This window comes from Scomber japonicus, chromosome 9 (assembly GCF_027409825.1).
Source record: "Scomber japonicus isolate fScoJap1 chromosome 9, fScoJap1.pri, whole genome shotgun sequence".
NCBI lineage: Eukaryota > Metazoa > Chordata > Actinopteri > Scombriformes > Scombridae > Scomber > Scomber japonicus.
The window spans coordinates 23,059,602-23,077,890 of NC_070586.1; the positions used below are offsets into that span (position 1 = coordinate 23,059,602).

General features: G+C 41.5%; 1 protein-coding gene across 1 annotated transcript; it reads left to right on the forward strand.

Annotated features, from left to right (window-relative positions):
• Positions 1-5,173: 5,173 nt before the first annotated feature.
• On the forward strand, positions 5,174-17,747 carry homer1b (homer scaffold protein 1b). The gene is made up of 8 exons (XM_053326086.1): positions 5,174-5,476; positions 7,199-7,330; positions 9,063-9,155; positions 11,632-11,780; positions 16,704-16,860; positions 17,116-17,226; positions 17,316-17,396; positions 17,481-17,747. The coding sequence occupies exons 1-8, from the start codon at positions 5,174-5,176 to the stop codon at positions 17,670-17,672; spliced, it is 1,218 nt and encodes a 405-aa protein (XP_053182061.1). The 3' UTR covers positions 17,673-17,747.
• Positions 17,748-18,289: the final 542 nt, after the last annotated feature.

Sequence of the window (18,289 nt, forward strand, 5' to 3'; positions counted from 1 at the left end):
AGGCTGTCGTATAGAGAGAAGACCTTCATACGCAGAAGCCAATCCGAAAGATTCATTTTTATTGCCGGCTAGGACCAGTGGTCAGGTGTCGCCTTTCATGTCTACCACAACAATGGGGTAAGTGTGATTATTATCCCACAGGCAGACACACTGAGTTCCCTTTCCCTCCTCTCTATATTTATTTCAGATGCGGCTGCCTCACAGGGTAAGAACTTCCCTGCCATGGAAACCACACCGGCATAACACAATAATGACCCAGGCGAATGCGTAAAATGTATCCATCTGTCTTAAGACGCCTAATAAACCTGATGATATATGCATAGTTCAGGTACTATAGGCTGTCCGATATGTATGGTTGAGTAATGATTCTCTGACGGCCTTGATGTGCTACTCACAAAAACAACATATACTGAGGTATTTAATGTAATATGTTCCCGTTTCCCCTCTAAAAAAGGGGTCTGTTCAGTAAAAAAGAAAAAAGAGATAAGAAATAGATAACTGCATTTGAGGCCCAACACGCTAAAGTTGCCCCCATCATCAAACTTTCCGGATCATAATAGTGGGTTAATCTGCAGTGGTTCACAAATGGAACTGCCATGATCTCGCCAAATGAATTAAAGTTTAAATTCCTTATACTATCACACTAGAACACTGAGGGAATGAATAATGATGCTATTTTTTGTAGGTCTGGCTGTCCCACTGTTTACTCCCCACCTACATTATAGACAGTTATGTAATTCTGAATGAGGGCATGTGTAACAGCAGCCTTTCTTCTCAAATATTCTCATACAGAGATCTGTGGTCTGATGTTCTGTACATCCTGTTCCAGGTTTTAGGTTTGGGAACCGTGTAATGTTAGAAGCAGGGGAATGTCAGTAGTTACAATGCTGCACGAGCTCTTGTGACAGAAAGTGGCTTCCTGTCTCTATGGCAGCATGGTGACCGCTACCTTACACATCCCCAACAGCAGGCACCCTCCAATGAAACACCTGACTAGTGCGCAGCACTGCTCATTTGCATGTCCCCCAACCCTGAACACAGTGGTCCATTTCCCCCACCAAGCCTGCCGTTCATTAACAACTGTCTCCCGCAGTTCATTGTGATTAATTGCACAGCAGGAGGTTAACAATATGGCACAGACGTAGTGCAATTCCAAGGCATCGGCCAAAACTCCTGCATTAACTATTTACAATACACTGGAGGCTTCGCAGGCGCCCACTCGGCCCTCCTACAGTGTCGGCAGCACATCATTCAGCGGTCTCCCACTCAGCTTCAGCTCTCCACTGGGCTCTGGCATACTGGTGACTAAGTAACTGTTATGCAACTGACTCAATGACTCAATTGATCCACAATGGAATAAATTGTAACTTGTGCTTCAAAGCACAATGCTGCACACAGTGTGTGCTTGTGTCCTAATGTAAGAACATTTGCAGGTGCAAATGAGATAAAAATGGCCATAGGTCTGTTGTCTGGTTGCCTATCTACCAGTAATGGGAGTCATATTTCACTTCCGGCCTCATGGCTCAATAGCAAGCCTCTTACAGCTCCAATGGTAATGGCAAAGTGGAGAACATTCATGTTGGACGGGAACTGGAGATGCTTATCAACACTCTCTGGTACGCTCTCACTTCCTTGAGCAAATACAATCAATGCACAGATGGACTCAGTTTCTTTCTTTGCCTGTGCTTATATGTGTATGAGTGTGTGAGAGAGTGTTTGTTCACAGGGACAATACAGGTCACCTAAGGCTTTCCCAGTAGATAGAGCAACAGGGAGCTTTCTCATTGATGACCTCTCTCTAAGTTAAATAAGATCTACTTGCCTTCAAGCTCTACTGAAAAACTCTGGAGACAAGGACAAGTTCCAGAGAGAGGCGGGGTTGAGGTGGATGTGCTAGGGGAAAGTGAGATCTCTTGTAATGGGCTGTTACATTATGTTTCTGTTTCATTGTCAGTGTCTGCGGAAAGAGGGGCAGCTGCATAGTTAAAGGGGACACACTGAATTAGAAAATAAATGCAGCCTTTTATGGTATAAAAAGATGTGATAATGTGTGTGTTTGTGTGTGTGTGTGTGTGTGTGTGTGTGTGTGTGTGTGTGTGTGTGTGTGTGTGTGTGTGTGTAAACTGTTTGGTTACACATTATGACTTAAAGAGTGTTCACATCTGTGCATCAAACCCTTGAAGCACTATAGGCAGCACCTGTTGCCATTCCTGGAGCTGCAGAAATCTGCGTGCGTGCGTGTGTGTGTGCGTGCATGCGTGCATGTGTGTGTATGTCTGTGGTGGTACATTTTCATGTGTAATGTCCTGTAAGCATTGGTACAGCATGTTGTTCACCAATCAATACCAATGTTAACATGTGTAGAGTTGATGTTTATAGCATTTTTTAAAGGTGCAGTCACTCAAGTTACAAAAAACACCCATATATTAAAACATACCCACAAACTTATTATGTTCTCTCTGCTCTCCAGTAGTGGGTCACAGAATTAATGTTGAATAATTTCATGAGGACTATTTCTTTAGGGGAAACTAGTTCCTATAAAAATTGCTCACAATGAGGTCTGTGGACACAACAGGGATACTGTTTTTTGAGGTCTAACCACTGAATTTAAGCATTGTATTTTATTTCTCAACACACTTCAGAGCAGCTAATCTGGCCCTTTATCAGTCCATCCATCCATCCATCCATCCATCCATCCACCAATGACTGTCAATATCAATATAATCATCATCTCTGTGTTTGCTTTTCAAAACCTTTGTGTCTCATACTTCCATTGAAACAGGTTCATGTATGGAAAGACTTACACTTTCATATTTTTCCTCACACATGTGTGTCATATAGATGTCTGACACCCTTTAAAACTCTTATTGTGCTCCTAAGAGTTCAGATTTGAGCAGCGCACAGTTCACGTTAGTATTTACACCATGTTAGCAGTATAGAGCTTTCTACTCTCCTCCGAGAAGATGGGTGGACTATTAGCACTCTATCTTCTCCTATATTCATCACATCCTCCACATTCCCTTCATCACTCCCTTTTTCTCTCACTTCATCATTCTGCCTCCTCTCACTCTTCTTCTTCCCTCATTCTTCCTCTGCTTTCTCTGTGTTTTAACATTCACATTCCATCACCTGCCCTTGTGTCACGCAGTAGAGCCTGAATACCAAATATCTCCTCCTCTTTCTCTTCCTCCTCTCTTTTCTATTCACCCTCCACACTTTATTCTTTACCACACATTTGTATCCCACTACAATTGTCCCCTCACTTTTTTAAGTGTAAATGTAAGTAAAATGTCTTTCTGCATTTAATGCTCACTATTTTGTTAGATAGACAGTATCTTAAAGCATCTCTGTTGCTAAATCTGTGTAGCAGCCTACTTGCTACTGCAGTGTTCATCGCTGTAGTGCAAGAGGATCAACATGTTCTGAACAAACCTCCAGGCAATCCCATAACTTCCAAAACCGTTAACTCTGGTCAGGCTATTGGCTGAGACTTCACTTTAATGTTTGTCATTTATGGTTAAATTGTGCTTTTGAAATCATAATATAGAGATTAGATATATATATATATAATCTCTATATCATATATATATATATATATATATATATATATATATATATATATATATATATATATATATATATATATATTGCAAGAAAGCAGCATGCAACTTAAATTATATTCGATCATTTATTGTGCTGTCTTTTCAAAGTTCAGTTGTAAGGCAAGGCAAGGCAGCTCAATGTGCTTTACATAAAACAAGCATTTGTAGGAGTAGGTATTGCTTTTTTGACAATTGGTGGGTGTTGCTTTGGAACAAAACTCTTTGGCACTGGTATTCATGTAAAAATCAAAGCACAAGAGTGTTGCAGTACTTGATACACACACAATTAAGTAACAAGAAACTCAAAATTTGCTATGGCTCTTTCAAATTATGCAATGAAAAATGATGCCAGTTGCCAAGCGGCTATTGCACAGATCATACGGACAGGCCGTGGTTGTGTGATGTGTGCTGGGAGAGAGTCAAAATGACTCACAGTTCCGCCACTTACACTGCTGTCGATGATTATGATAATTCGCACGCAGCACTCCACAAGCAGCTTTGTGGAGCAGCATTAATCATCCCAGATTCACTCTCAGACTTCCTGTACTCGCCACATTCCCCATGATTCTCTTTCTCTTCCTGTCTAACATCCCTCTCTCCCTGTCTCCATGTTTTTCTTTCTTTCCAAGTCTTGGCTAATCACACACAGGAGGGGTGCTGCTGCTGAATTTTAATATTCATTTATACAGCAAGCCTTTGATGTCCCCCATCACCCCCTCAGTGCAGTGTAAGCACTTCTCTATCTCCTGCTCTGCCAGCACTGCCAGCCCAGAATATCTCCCTCTGCACCCTGCGCTTTGAGTGTGTGTGTGTAGTGACTGTAGATATTACCCAAGAAGCCCCAACAATGCTGAGGGCATTGTAAGAGCAAACCGAGGAGTGAGGCATAAATGGATGAAGGGTGAAGGTGGCGCATGAGTGACGGATGAATGGATGGTCAAAAAACAAAGATGACTCTTATGTAATCCCCTACACAACACTAACAGGGGTGAATCCAAACCCTGGTTTGAGTGTCTCACAGAGGTCAATAAGGAATTAAATAATCTCAACCGAAACCCATCATGGAGTTATGATCATGTACTGATCTAACACACATAAGCTACAACGGCGTAAATCCACATAGACACTCACACATAATTACAGATTTATAATCTGTCTGTCTGTGTCATAGTGTGTGTGCATGTTTAAACCCTGTGTATTATGCACATGCATGTGTCTGTGTGGAAACTGCAGTCCTGTGGGGTGTGTCTTTGGCAGTTAACCGTGGCCTACTGTCTATATTTAGCATTAAAGTCTCTCTTTTCCCCCCCTGTGCTCCCCTGTGTGACCCTCGCTCCGTGCTGAAGGCATTCCCATATCAGAGCAGGGAGAGACGACACTGCCTTACAAAGAGAGAAAGCCTGAGACAGTTTCTGTTGAGGAGCTGCACTCGCTTTAGTTTATTGCTTCACACAGAGGTGGATGTGTGTGAGATGAAATGTAGTTTGAGTGTCCAGTTTGTTTATTCTTGCATACAAGAGAATGTGTATATTTAGTGGTCCAATGGCAGCGTCTCTTTCTGTGGTGTAACTATGGAGGATGGCGAGCTAGTAATCCGGTTGCCAGGGCGATCTAACTCCCCCGTAGACAACAGGAGTTTGGGTGGTGGCGTTGGATTTGGTGAGACGTTGGTGTTGCGGCACAAAGAGGTTCACAACTTCTTCTTCGTTCCCTTCAGGGAGCAGCCCATCTACAGCACACGGGCCCACGTCTTCCAGATTGACCCCAACACCAAGAAGAACTGGTTGCCCACCAGCAAGCATGCTGTCACCGTCTCCTACTTCTATGACAGCACGCGCAACGTCTACCGCATCATCAGCCTGGATGGCACCAAGGTGAGCTAACAGCTGATTCTGACTTTTACACCTTACATGCTTTGTAGTGCAGGAAGCACATATTTTCTTTTTTGGCGGGAAGGCTGACAAGGATTTGAACTGCGATTGTTGCGAGTATATGGCATGCGTCTTAACCTGTAGGCTACTGGGGCACACTGAGATACATATTTTCCAATACTCTCTCCTACTGTGTTACATTGTGATTTTTTTTTCACATTTCAGCCAACTGACATGGTTTTATTAAGATGTATGGGATGGTTCAGCATAATCACCTCATCACACATCAAACAGCCTTCCAGAACATTTTAGTGGCACTATGATTTAATAAGTGTTAATGGTGTTAATAAGTTCTGCACTGGAATCTAATGGGCAAACATATCTTAAAAGAGCTCATCATTACAGCCTTTCCCAAGATTGACGGCACATGTTTCTCTGTGTGTATGCATATAGCTACTATGTTTGCGTGTGTGTGTGTGTGTGTGTAAGTGTGTGTGTGTGTACGCGAGTGTGCGCATGCGCTTCTCTATGTCAGGATATTCTTATTAGGGATCCAGAAGGGATATTTCTGCTGGGCATGGTGTGACCGAGGTAGAGCTGGGCAGAGGACAGTTCTTAATAGGGACGGACCAGTACACTGCCCACCAGAGAGCGATAATAGAAACAGATGACTGAGTGAGAGAATGAGTGGTAAAAGGAATAAGTAGAGCTGCAAAGAAATGAAAGTGTGAAGCCAGGTGAACATGCAGGAAGGAAAAATATGAAAGACTGACAGGACTGAAGTTTCAAGTGGACCATTTCTGATGGTCACTTTAGCAACAATTTCATATCCTACAGCAGTCAATTGATAGTTGATCACTAAATTCCACTATTGTGTAACACATGCATGCATACCGACTGCCAACCTTCCCAAACTCATCACTGTGTATTGATGCCAACCAGAATGTCAACCGTTACACAACACCACTAATTGATCAGCCATTAATTTGTTCTTCATTAGTTATTGAACAAGGGAAGCAAAATTATATAAGAGTTAGAGTTAAATTAAAGGATATGTTATAAATGTTATATATTTTTCTTACTGACAACAAATCCCATGAAATGCCTCCCACCGTCTCTGTCACTCTGTCACTCAACTCAACAATTGTATACTTATTAATTTATCATTTCCCTAAACCTCTGGGCACTGTTCTCACAAAACATGACTCAAGAGGAAGTAAAGTGTGTTTTTATGCGGGCTATTTCCAGCGGCAGATGTGGGATTGACTCAAAATTGACTGGTGCCTATGAACATGGGAATCATTACATATTTTTTGTGATGTGTTTTTAATAGTTTGTTGACAACAATAGAGGCACAGAATAAGCTAGATCAGGCTTATACTTTTGTGTACATACATTGACATGCTTGTGTCTTTTTTTTTGGTTACTTACTTACATTAGAGCACTGAATTTATGTCAAAGTCAAACTCAGAATTTACTCATTAGCTTTGCATATGTTGGGTGTCTGTGTGTAGGTGTGAACCTATGTTTTACAGCACAGGCTATATGTTGTTATCCCTTATCCCCTCTTTCTTTCTTTCTTTCTTTCTTTCTTTCTTTCTTTCTTTCTTTCTTTCTTTCTTTCTGTCTTTCTTTCTTTCTTTCTTTCTTTCTTTCTTTCTTTCTTACACATATTATACACACTGCTGTAATAAATGTATTAAGTAGGTTTCCTCTGTCCTGCAGGCAATAATAAACAGCACGATCAGTCCCAACATGACGTTCACAAAGACCTCACAGAAGTTTGGCCAGTGGGCGGACAGTAGAGCTAACACTGTCTATGGACTAGGATTCTCCACTGAACATCATCTATCCAAGGTACCATCTCCACCCCCCCTCCCACCCCCCTCACACACACACACACACACACACACACACACACACACACACACACACACAGACACACACAATCCACATATAGTGGAAAGCTTTAAGCATCAATCACTGGGTGGCTTCTCTGTTCTTCTTCTCCCTCAGTCCCAGAGAGAGGATGGCATTTCAACTCTCTTTTTTACTCTAGTTGCTATAGCTTCTCTCAAAATGTAGAAGCTGCTTGGCGGTTAGCCCTAATGAGGCATTTTTTGCTGTGTGTGTCTGTGTTTTTTATGAAAGTTATGTGTGGAGGCTATCTGTGTGACTGAGTGTGCGTGTGGGTAGGTGGTGGTTTCTCTCCTCTGCAGTATGATTAAGACTCAGAGCATCCCCACTGTCAGAGCAGAACACACACACACACACACATACACACACACACACACACACACACACACACACACACACACACACACACACACACACACACACACACACACACACACACACACACTGAACTCAGCAGTATAGACACGTCCTCAGTGTCATGCAGGCAAGGATAAAGAGGCTGATAACAATGCCTGATATAAGGCAGTTGCTGTTTCACATAATATACTGGACATTTATAACATGTGGTGTTGTGACCTGGAGGTTGTCAGGTCAGGTGCTTTCTCCTCCCTCAACAACTAGTGTTTAACTAATTTCCTTTAATTTCTTCACATCCCATTGTGTGTGAGTTTTGGCTAATGCTCTGTATCTTTGCTTTAACTGATGAATCAACTGTTAACAGGAAATACGAGATATGCCACTATTAAAAAATAATAATAATAAAAATGAGCACAGAAACCTGCCAGCCAATTAGAATCAACTATTCTCTCTGTGCACGGTTTAAAGGTGAAATGATCAGATTCACTTCTCGGATAATTGCATTACCAACACTTCTGAGGCACTTACACTGGAACTACTGCATTTAGATCACTGTATCAGAGCTATTGTATTGCACGAAAGTGAAATAATATTAAGTTACTTATTGCAAGTCCACTAATGGCAGACACAAGACCAGCTCCGACAGAGTTGTCAATTTGATTTGCCCCATCCTCTGCAGGACTGTATATGCTAAATGACTGTGTAACACTGTGGCAGTACTGTTGTGAAGAACCACACCCTAAAGGGACATCAGGGAGCTTACTGTATGTGTCAGTGTGTTTATATTTGTTCAAAGCTCATCAGCTGAGCTCACTTTTCCAATTCAGGCTTGCTGGACGTATCCGTTGTCGACTAAAATAACCTCAGAGATCAACTTCAGTCGCTAACAACTTCTAATTGAAAAAAAACTCAATGAGGATAACACAATGGTGCAGTTTGCATTGCTTTATGTGTGTATGTGTGTGTACCTGTCTGTGTTAGACGGGTTACCAACAGTGACCTAGTTAGCTCATGTTTCTTTTGAGGCATTATGGGCACAGACCTTCCTTTCTAAGTTCAACTGCGGGTTGTAATTGGCAACAGCTTCTCCCTATCCTTCCCCTGGCTTTATGGCTGACCTATTACACACTGATCTGAGTGTGTCTGTGTGTGTGTGTGTGTGTGTGTGTGTGTGTGTGTGTGTGTGTGTGTGTGTGTGTGTGTGTGTGTGTGTGTGTGTGTGTGTGTGTCCATGCACATATGGCTTTGCAGATGAGATTAAACCACGTTATTGTATGAATTTCACTCAATACTGATGGCTGCCCTCTGTCTCCAGTTTGCAGAGAAGTTTGCAGAGTATAAAGAAGCAGCACGGCTCGCTAAAGAGAAAAGCCAAGAAAAGATGGACATGGCCACATCTCCTTCTCAGGTACGTTCAGCACACTCTTTCTTAATATCCTAGGTCTTAACGTTTTTTATCAGCCTACAAATTACTTCCTTTACAATGAACAGCTGGTAAACAGGTCAACCACATTTTTCACTCTTTGGTTATTTATATCAGAAGATGCCCAGGGGCCAGTTAAGAAAATAAACCATAATTTAATTGAAAATAAATATTAAAATATGTTTGTCATTTTTCTAATTTCTCAAGTATCCCAGTGGTGTATTCAGATCCTTTACTTCAGTACCGATACAAATATGTAAAAATATTCCATTACAAATAAAGATCCTTCTTTCAAACTACTTAGAAACTACATTTCCATAGTACAAAAGTAAAAGTGCAGAAGTATTATTGGCAAAGTTTCAAAAGTTAAAGTACTACATCTGGAAAAAAGACCCCTGTTGTTGCAGATGCATTGATGTGTACATAGCATTTTAACTGCAATAGCTGGTCAAAGTGGGCTCCTCCAGCTTAGGTATAGTACTTGAGTAAACGTATTACACAGCGTGACCCCCTGGGAGGTCCTGACACTGCAGTTAAGAATTACTGCCCTAACTCAGCATAATTTACACCAATATGTTACATTAGCTCTGTATGTGTCTGCTGCATACGTTAAAGGAAAAGACAAAGCTGTCTGGAAACAAATTGAAGAACATAATTAGCCTGTATGTTATGCATTTGTTTGTGTGGTATATCTAATAATAGTGTGTTTTAGTGAGTGTGTAACTGCATCTGAGAGAAAATTAGCTTGTTTCAGAGGAGGATCCCCAGAGAAATCTGTTCTTTAATTCAAAGGCTGTTAGCAGGCTTCATGTCCTCGTCTGTTCATTATGGAGGCTAGGGGAGTAGCCCCCCGCTGTACTGCAGTCTATTACTTGTGCTATTAATGCTGCAGCCCACATGGGCTGATATGCTACAGTACCTTTACACTTCTCATGGGAGGATGTTTTTAATGAAGCCAAGTGGACAGCTTTGAACTCATCAGGGGTTGGGCTGTGTGTGCGCTGATCTCCACTGCACTAGAGTGGTGAGACCGGAGGGGTTGATGTAACTGTAAATGATGCGGCCTTTGGTGGTTCACAGAAGCTGTCTCCTCTGTTACACTACTGAAGGTCAGGATTTCACTAACTTGCATGCCTTCAGGATTTCTTTTTAACGGCCTGATTCTCTCTTGTCTCTCCTCTAAATAAACAGTTACACATTATTGCGAGGAATTGTGAGGGAAAAAAGATGAGAAAAAAACTAAATGCTACTAGACCAGAAGGCCCAACCCCAGTGAAAATGCACCATGAACAGATATGAAATGGTATCATATGCGGAGTGAAAAATGTGACGCCAGCCATAATCTTCCTCTTATCTCTCACTTCCTCCTTGTCCATTAGGGATGTACTGGCATTGTCATTGTGCTACTGTATTATGCCCAAGCCCTAAGTCTTAATAGCTTTGTTTTATGTACATGCAGCAGTTAAATGATTTGTCTCATATAATTCCTTGGTTGTATGGGATTTAAAGATAAGCACTAATCTGTAATTCTTCAAATTCCCAGTGCTATAGTAAGCTATTTACTGGCCTATAGGCATGTGGAAATGCTCACTAAGACACGCACATTTTTAGCACCATAGAGAGAGTTATCAGTGTGAGAGATGGTCCCATAAACACACACAAACACACATCCATGATTTCAAATGATGTCAACTCCTTAAATGGAACGAATGATTCAAATTAACTAAATGATCTCTGTTTTTTATTTTTTGGCGATAAAAACAAGATGGGAGGCCCTTGAGATCACTCAAATTTATTATTATATTATAAATTATAATGATATGGCATTAAGTGGTATAGTGGGGTGCTGAAATGATAAATTGATTAATTGATTAGGCAAGCAGCAGAAGATTAATTGACAACAATTTTGATAATTGTTTAATTGTTCATCAAGAAAAAACAAGCAATATCTTGAGGTGGATATTTTTCACAGTCTACTGAAGTATTATTAAGTTTTATTATATTATGATTCAATTATAAGTGTATCATAATCAATAAAACTAATCTTGAAAAATACTTACTTTCATTAATAACAGAAAGTCATTAGTTGCAGCTTTAATGTGGTGTTTTTTCCATTGTCATTTCAGTCATGGTGGCTTTTGTTGCTCATGCTAGCTATTAGCCAGTTGTTCTGTTTATTCTAAACACACCACTGTCTATGCTTTTGGTCATCCGTAAATGTACATTTCTTGTACACCTGAGGATGTGTGTACTGAATCATTACTGTTTTAAATATATTGGCTTTAGAGAGACTCAAACAGATATTTATTCATATGAATATATGTCAGATAACTAAGATTTTTTTTAAATGTTTTACTTCTCTAATCATGATTTAGAGAAGAATGAAGAATAATAAAATAGATAAAACATTTCATTATGATTATTGATGTCTAACAACTGAACAACTCTGTTTCACATGTAGGAGTCTCCAGCAGGTGAGCTTTCATCACCTTTGACCCCGGTGACTCCACCTATGGAAACCATCAATGGCACGGATGAAATCTGTGACACGACTCCCAACTCGGACACACGTCCAGAGCCATCACAGAACGCGTTAGCCTTTGCACACAGGTACGCCCCACATTGTGACATGTTCACTGTTCCATGTTGTCATGTTATGGTCTGAACACACACACACACACACACACACACACACACACACACACACACACACACACACACACGCACACACACACACACACACACACACACACACACACACACACACACACACACACACACGCACACACACACACACAGACACACACACACACACACACACACACACACACACACATTACTGAAATACATTAATATAGTTAGTTGTTATACTGGATGCAGTTGTTCTGCTTTGTGTCATTTCCATTTTTCTCTATTTTCAATTTTGCTCTGTTTTGCTGTTTGTCTGAGGCACATAAGTATACGCTCTTCTCTATCATTTCGTCTGTGTGCACCTATATACATATATATATATGTATATGTGTCGTTTTTCTGTTCACATGTCAGGATGGTAGTGTACTCCTTCTATTCACCGCTGCTCTCTCGTGTCTTTCCCCTCTAGGGAGCAGTTTAAGACTTGTCGGGTCTGCTCTTTCTGATAGGGATGTCATTACAAGCCCTGACTACTGCGGCATCATAACTACGCAAAACTAAACAAAAAAATCTTCAGGCATTAAGTGTTTCATAAACAGTCTGATTGCGGTCAGACACGGGGAGGGTCCTCCTTACAAAACCTACACTGCCTGTTTGCTAACTGCTTACAAATAAGCATGCCATGAATCAGTGAGGAGAAATAATGGTGCAATTAATTTATATATACACATACATATATCTGTGATACACACACTGTCACTTCACACGGACCAGCAGAAGATGTAACTTTTAAGTGTTTCTCAGGAGCGAGGATTTTTTCAATTATTTTGTTTGATCTGAGCATGCTTGGTAACAGGACTAACATATATTTATAGTTTTATGTCTGACTCTTGCAATGCAATAATATCTTTTAAAATGTAAATTTAAACTTATGACTTTTCTGTTGTTTGATGCGTTATGGAGTATGTGACGGTGTCACCTCTATGCATGCACCACTGCTGTCTTTGTTAGCATACTGAATATTGAAATGGATTATTCATGTTCCTTGTGATTTTCAACACTGATTCATATGCATTAGATTGTGTAAGTTAAAGAGATCAAAGTGCCATGTAAATATTTTTGCTTTTTGTGTAATGGCTTTCTGAAGAGTTGTGGTTGTGAGGTTCAATCACCAAAAAGGTGTCGATGAAGCATTTATATAAGACTTATATAACATACTGTGGGTAGTGGGAGGCAGAGAAAGAGCAAGACAGACAGACACAACAGAGACTGTGTGTCAGGAACTGGGGAGAGAAAGAACGACAGAGAGAGAGGTGCATTGTATAAAGTCTGTATATGAGTCACCGATATCCAAACATGCACCAACTGCTCACACAAACACTGGTTACAATAAATACACATTTTTAAAACTGAACTGGAGGGCATGGACATTCATTTGAGAGAGTGAACTGTTTTTATTCTCAGGAGAGGAAGTGTTCCTATGATCTACTGTCACCTGTAGTCCACTGTACACACACAAGTCTTTCAATTTGTAATCTCTGTAATCTTGTGCTACTCTAACTTTTATTATTTATCTGGCTGCGATATTATTAATTAAAGATATCAATCAATTGATTAATGTATTATCATTCTTTTTTGCTCAACTTTTGGTGTCTATGAGGAGAAGTTAAACCCTTTTTGATATTTAAAGATCATTTTAGAAATCTTTAGAGGCATTTGGAGGTATTTCTATTAATGTGTTAAAGTCTGTGAAGGCAAGCTCAAGTGCAAATGCCTAGAAATCCTTCCCGCTGCATCATGAACTCTTTAACTCTGCACAGAGGCCCTGTGCGGTGAGAGCGGGCTGTAGAGAGGACACCCACTGCCTGCTGCAGCGTTGCTGCTGATGTGTCTATTAATGCTGCATGCGTGGGAGACAGGGTCGAATCTGGGCATTCATGATGGCAAGCGTGGACATAACAAGCAAACCTCAGTCTCACATTTTCTAAGTGGCCTATGCAAAGAGGGTAGATGCAAGGACCATCCAGATATTTTACCACATAACCCTCTCTCTTTCTGTTTGTGATTCATGCCTGTAATAACCTATTATCTACTGTGTGCATCACATAACATGTCCATAACATTTTACAGTAGCTCTGAGAGCCTCTCAAATTGCAGTTAAATTGTATTTTCATGCAATATTTCGTGTTTTGTGTAATGGTGTGTAAGCCTGTTGATTTGATGGCCAAAAGAGAAAATAAAATTGTTTGAAGTGCATTTTAAATGTGTTTACTTGCATACTTTTTCATGAGGGTTCAGATCTGCACACACAGGTGTTTGCCTGCTTTTTGCACCAGATCTTTTTGGTGGTCTTGGTTTGCATGTTATATGTGAGGAATTAGATGATGATGTATCTCCATAACATATACACCACACTACTGCGCAGCGGGGCTGTGTAGGCAGGTATGTGTGGGTGCAGAGGGCAGAGGAAGAGAGAGGAGGATGAGAGACAGCTCTATGCAGGGCTGTGAGAGGGTTTTTATATCATGGGAGGTAGGCGTGTTTGGCAGGTCTGCATTGAACTGGTTTTGAATGGTTTTCTGAGTCGAAGACATTTAAGTAGGGACTGCCTTGGCTTTGCGTGAATAGTATTCTAGAGTTTGAGGATGTAGGCGTCTTGTGGTGGGCTTGTGGTAGGCTTGTGTGAACGCAGACGGTGCAGATGCCATACGTCAGGGCGCCTTCATTCCTCCAGTGCTGCCATGGCAACTGCTCTGGCTCCCTGTGTCTTGAAGGGCTCTGCGAGGAGGATGAACCTACCTGACAACGCACAGCAGTCAGGACACGGCAGAAACATGAGAGGGCTGTAGAGAAACCTTCAGTGTTGTACAAGTTTATTTTTGTGATCAGGAGCTTATTGAGCTTTGAAGGAGACTTAACATTGTAGTAAAACACAAAACAGAGTGTTGATGCTTTATTCAAGAGTCATGGTGCATTAGCAGTGTATACAGGTTATGTCCAAACCACAAAAAAGTAATTTCAGAATTCAATCAAATATTAAAACAAAAAAAAATAATTAAAAATTAAAACTAAATAAATTAGAAAAAAATCTCACAAACATCAAAATCTGGTCTCTCATGGTGACAAATTCAGCTTTAGTGGGGAGGATATTTAGTTTACTAAACTAAAACAGACAAAGCAGATCAAAATAAACATTTAACATTAATAAAATCTGCTGTGCAAGATACAAAAGTTTTTGAAAATGTATTGTATTAAAAATGTTGCACATAATCAAGTTTATACAAAAGAAAAAAAATCACACTACACAGTTGGTTTCTGCATTACAAGGAATGGAAATATGACAAAAATACATAATAGTCAGTAACTAAGTGAACAATACTATAGCCAATAAAATCCTTTCATAAGACATTGATATTGTATAAATAATAATCACACCATCTTCATTTTCAGTCTATCAGCAGTTCAGTGACACAGCAGCGTCTAACTTACCCTCCATGTGTCTCACACACCTGCAGCTCTGCTCTGTTGTCCTCAGCCGAAATTGTGCTCAGGTGCCCTCTGAAACCTTTCAGCCAGACTTATTTAATGAAGACGAACACCAGTGTCAAAACATTGTGCACTCTTTTCTCTCCTCAAATTCTCCCTCCGTCGCTCTCCCTTGCTTTCTGTGTCTGTCTCCATCTTCACATCTTGACGTCTCGCCTGCTCTCCTCCTCTCCGAGCTGGTGTGTGGGGTTTATACATTGGTAGGGCTGCGTGCCTTGGTGACAGCATCACTCCGTGTGCATGTGTGCATGTGTGTGTGGTTGGGTGTCAGTTGATATGTGCATGTGTAGGATGAAGTGTCGTCTCCCTCCTATGCGTCACACACGCAGACACACTCGCAGAGGGGGTGGCTGTTGTGTAAGAACTGAAGGCGTTGTGGGAGTCCTGAGTGAATTAGATCTGGGCTTTCTCTCTTTTCACACTTCACAGAGTGGGTGTTATGGCATAGTGGAGTACTGCAGTGTGTGAGTGTATATATATGTGTGTGTCTGTGAGGGGGCGGAAAAAAATGAAAACAACATTGTTATGGGTCATACACAGAACCTCATCACTCCTTGAGTGAGCTAAGCTTTCTTTTGTGTTTTTCCGTGTGTGTGTGTTTCTACCACTGTGAGGAATTACAGTGAAGTGTGTAGGAGTAGGAGCTCCTTTTCAAAGGTACTTGACTCGATGTCAGTACTCGACAACGTTTAGGTCTCTCGCACATTTCCCATCCCAGTCAGACAATATGTTAGAGAGAGGGAATGGCATTATGTAAATCTTAACTGAATGTCTGCAATGCACAGTAGAAGCATTATCCCTCCAGAAAGTCGGGTCTATATCTAATATTAAACTTCAATCTGTCAACTTCACAGCCCAGATGAAAGTGTTTTTTTTTATCTCCCACACATGCCTCTCTTTCATGAAATTCAATCATATTCAATCACTTCTCCCTTATCTTTCATTTCATCTTCTCGTCTGTGAGTAGCTGAACCAGATTAGGCTCTAGCCAGTCTGACGATATAATCTCAGATTACAACTCATGTGGCAGACAGCTGCTTTCACAGCTACTGGCCAGAGAAGTGCCCGCTGCAGCCTTTGTCAGCCTCTTGCGCTAGAGCAGGATGGGTGGATGGATGGATGCTTACTAACCTTGCTGATTATGACTGTGTGATTTGTATTTAATTCTGCCTTTTTTACTGAATGTATAGGCTTCTTGTAAGAAATAAAAAACTTTGCAGTTCCAATTTGATTTTGCAGATTTACACCATGCAGTTTTCAGATATGCAGCATACGGTCATAACATTTAACACAAACATTTATCATCTGATGCTGTTGATTAAACTGACTATGCACGTCCCTCCCTGTGTCCCACAGCCCTGCCATGACAAAACACTGGGAGGCTGAGCTGGAGGCACTAAAAGGGAACAATGCCAAGCTAACGGCAGCTCTGCTGGAGTCCACAGCCAACGTCAAACAGTGGAAACAACAACTGGCTGCCTACCAGGAGGAGGCTGAGAGACTACACAAACGGGTGAGCGAGGGGGCACAGGAATGCTTGTTTGTTTTCATATCTGAGTAAGCTATTCATGTTGAAATGGTGAAATAATTTGGAACGAGGAGTGAGAAGTCAATATGAGATGATTGGAGGGAAAAGGAGTAGTTGGCATGTGGGCGCATTCACGTGAAGAGCTAGTCTGGGAACGAATAAAAGGGTAAGACCTGGTTTCTATTGCGGCTGTCTCTTTCTCCATGGATCTGAAATCTGATGTCTGTCTGGTTCTTGTAGGTGACAGAGCTTGAGTGCCAGAGCAACCAAACCCCAGTGATCAAATCCCAGAAGACTGAACTCAACCAAACCATAGAGGAACTGGAAAATACGCTAAGGGATAGAGAAGAGGTGTGTGTGCATGAGTGTGTTGAATGTGAATGGGTCATGCACTTTATATTCATACTCCACAGCCTTTTAATCTTTTTTTTTACCTTTAGGAAATGGAAAAGCTGAAAGAAGAATTGGAAAACATGAATGACCTGATGGAGCAGAAAGACACCCTTACCCAGAAACTTGAGGTGTGTGTTACACATAATTATTAAAGACTAAACTTCTGTCACTCCTGTCTCATGCTAATAACAACACTGTCTCTCTTTCGTCAGGAGACGGAGCTGCGCAGTCGGGTGCTGGAGGAGCAGCTGGCGGGGGCCGAGCAGCGGTTGGAGGAGAACCAGGAGGAGCAGGAGAATTTCAGGAAGAGCCTGCGGACGCTGCTGGAGCTGCTGGACGGCAAGATCTTTGAGCTGACAGAGCTCAGAGACACCCTGGCCCGACTCATAGAGGAGGCCAGCTAGAGACGGAGCTGCCTAAACTTCACAGACAGAGCCATATAATAATTTATTTCCCCACGTCACCCACATTACGCCCCATACCCACCTTCCTCCTACACCCTCGAAATATAAAAGCTGAGACACTACACTGCCCCAATTCTGATTTTGCTCAAGACGGGCAGCTAATTCCCCATTTTTACCTTGCAGGCATCAAGCTCCAACCAACCGCAGGCACTCCTGTAGTTCAAGACAATGCAGGGACTACCTCATCTTGCCTTCTGATTGGCTGGTGTGGGTGTAACCTCGGTTGAATTGATTTCTCCAGTGGTAGCGATGCCTGCTGTGGCTCACTACAACTGCCCTCCAACCCACACACACACACACACACACACACACACACACACACACACACACACACACACACACACACACACACTTACATGGAGTTAACTTGAGAACTGTGCCTCAGTGCCATCTGCTGTTTGACTAGAAGAGCTGCACCACAGCTTGCAGCATCACAATGTCACCCCCCTTTCCCTCCCCACATACACACACACACACACACACACACACACACACACACACACACACACTTTTTGTCTTCTCTAAACTGCCCCTCAAGGGGAATGTTGAAAGTCATG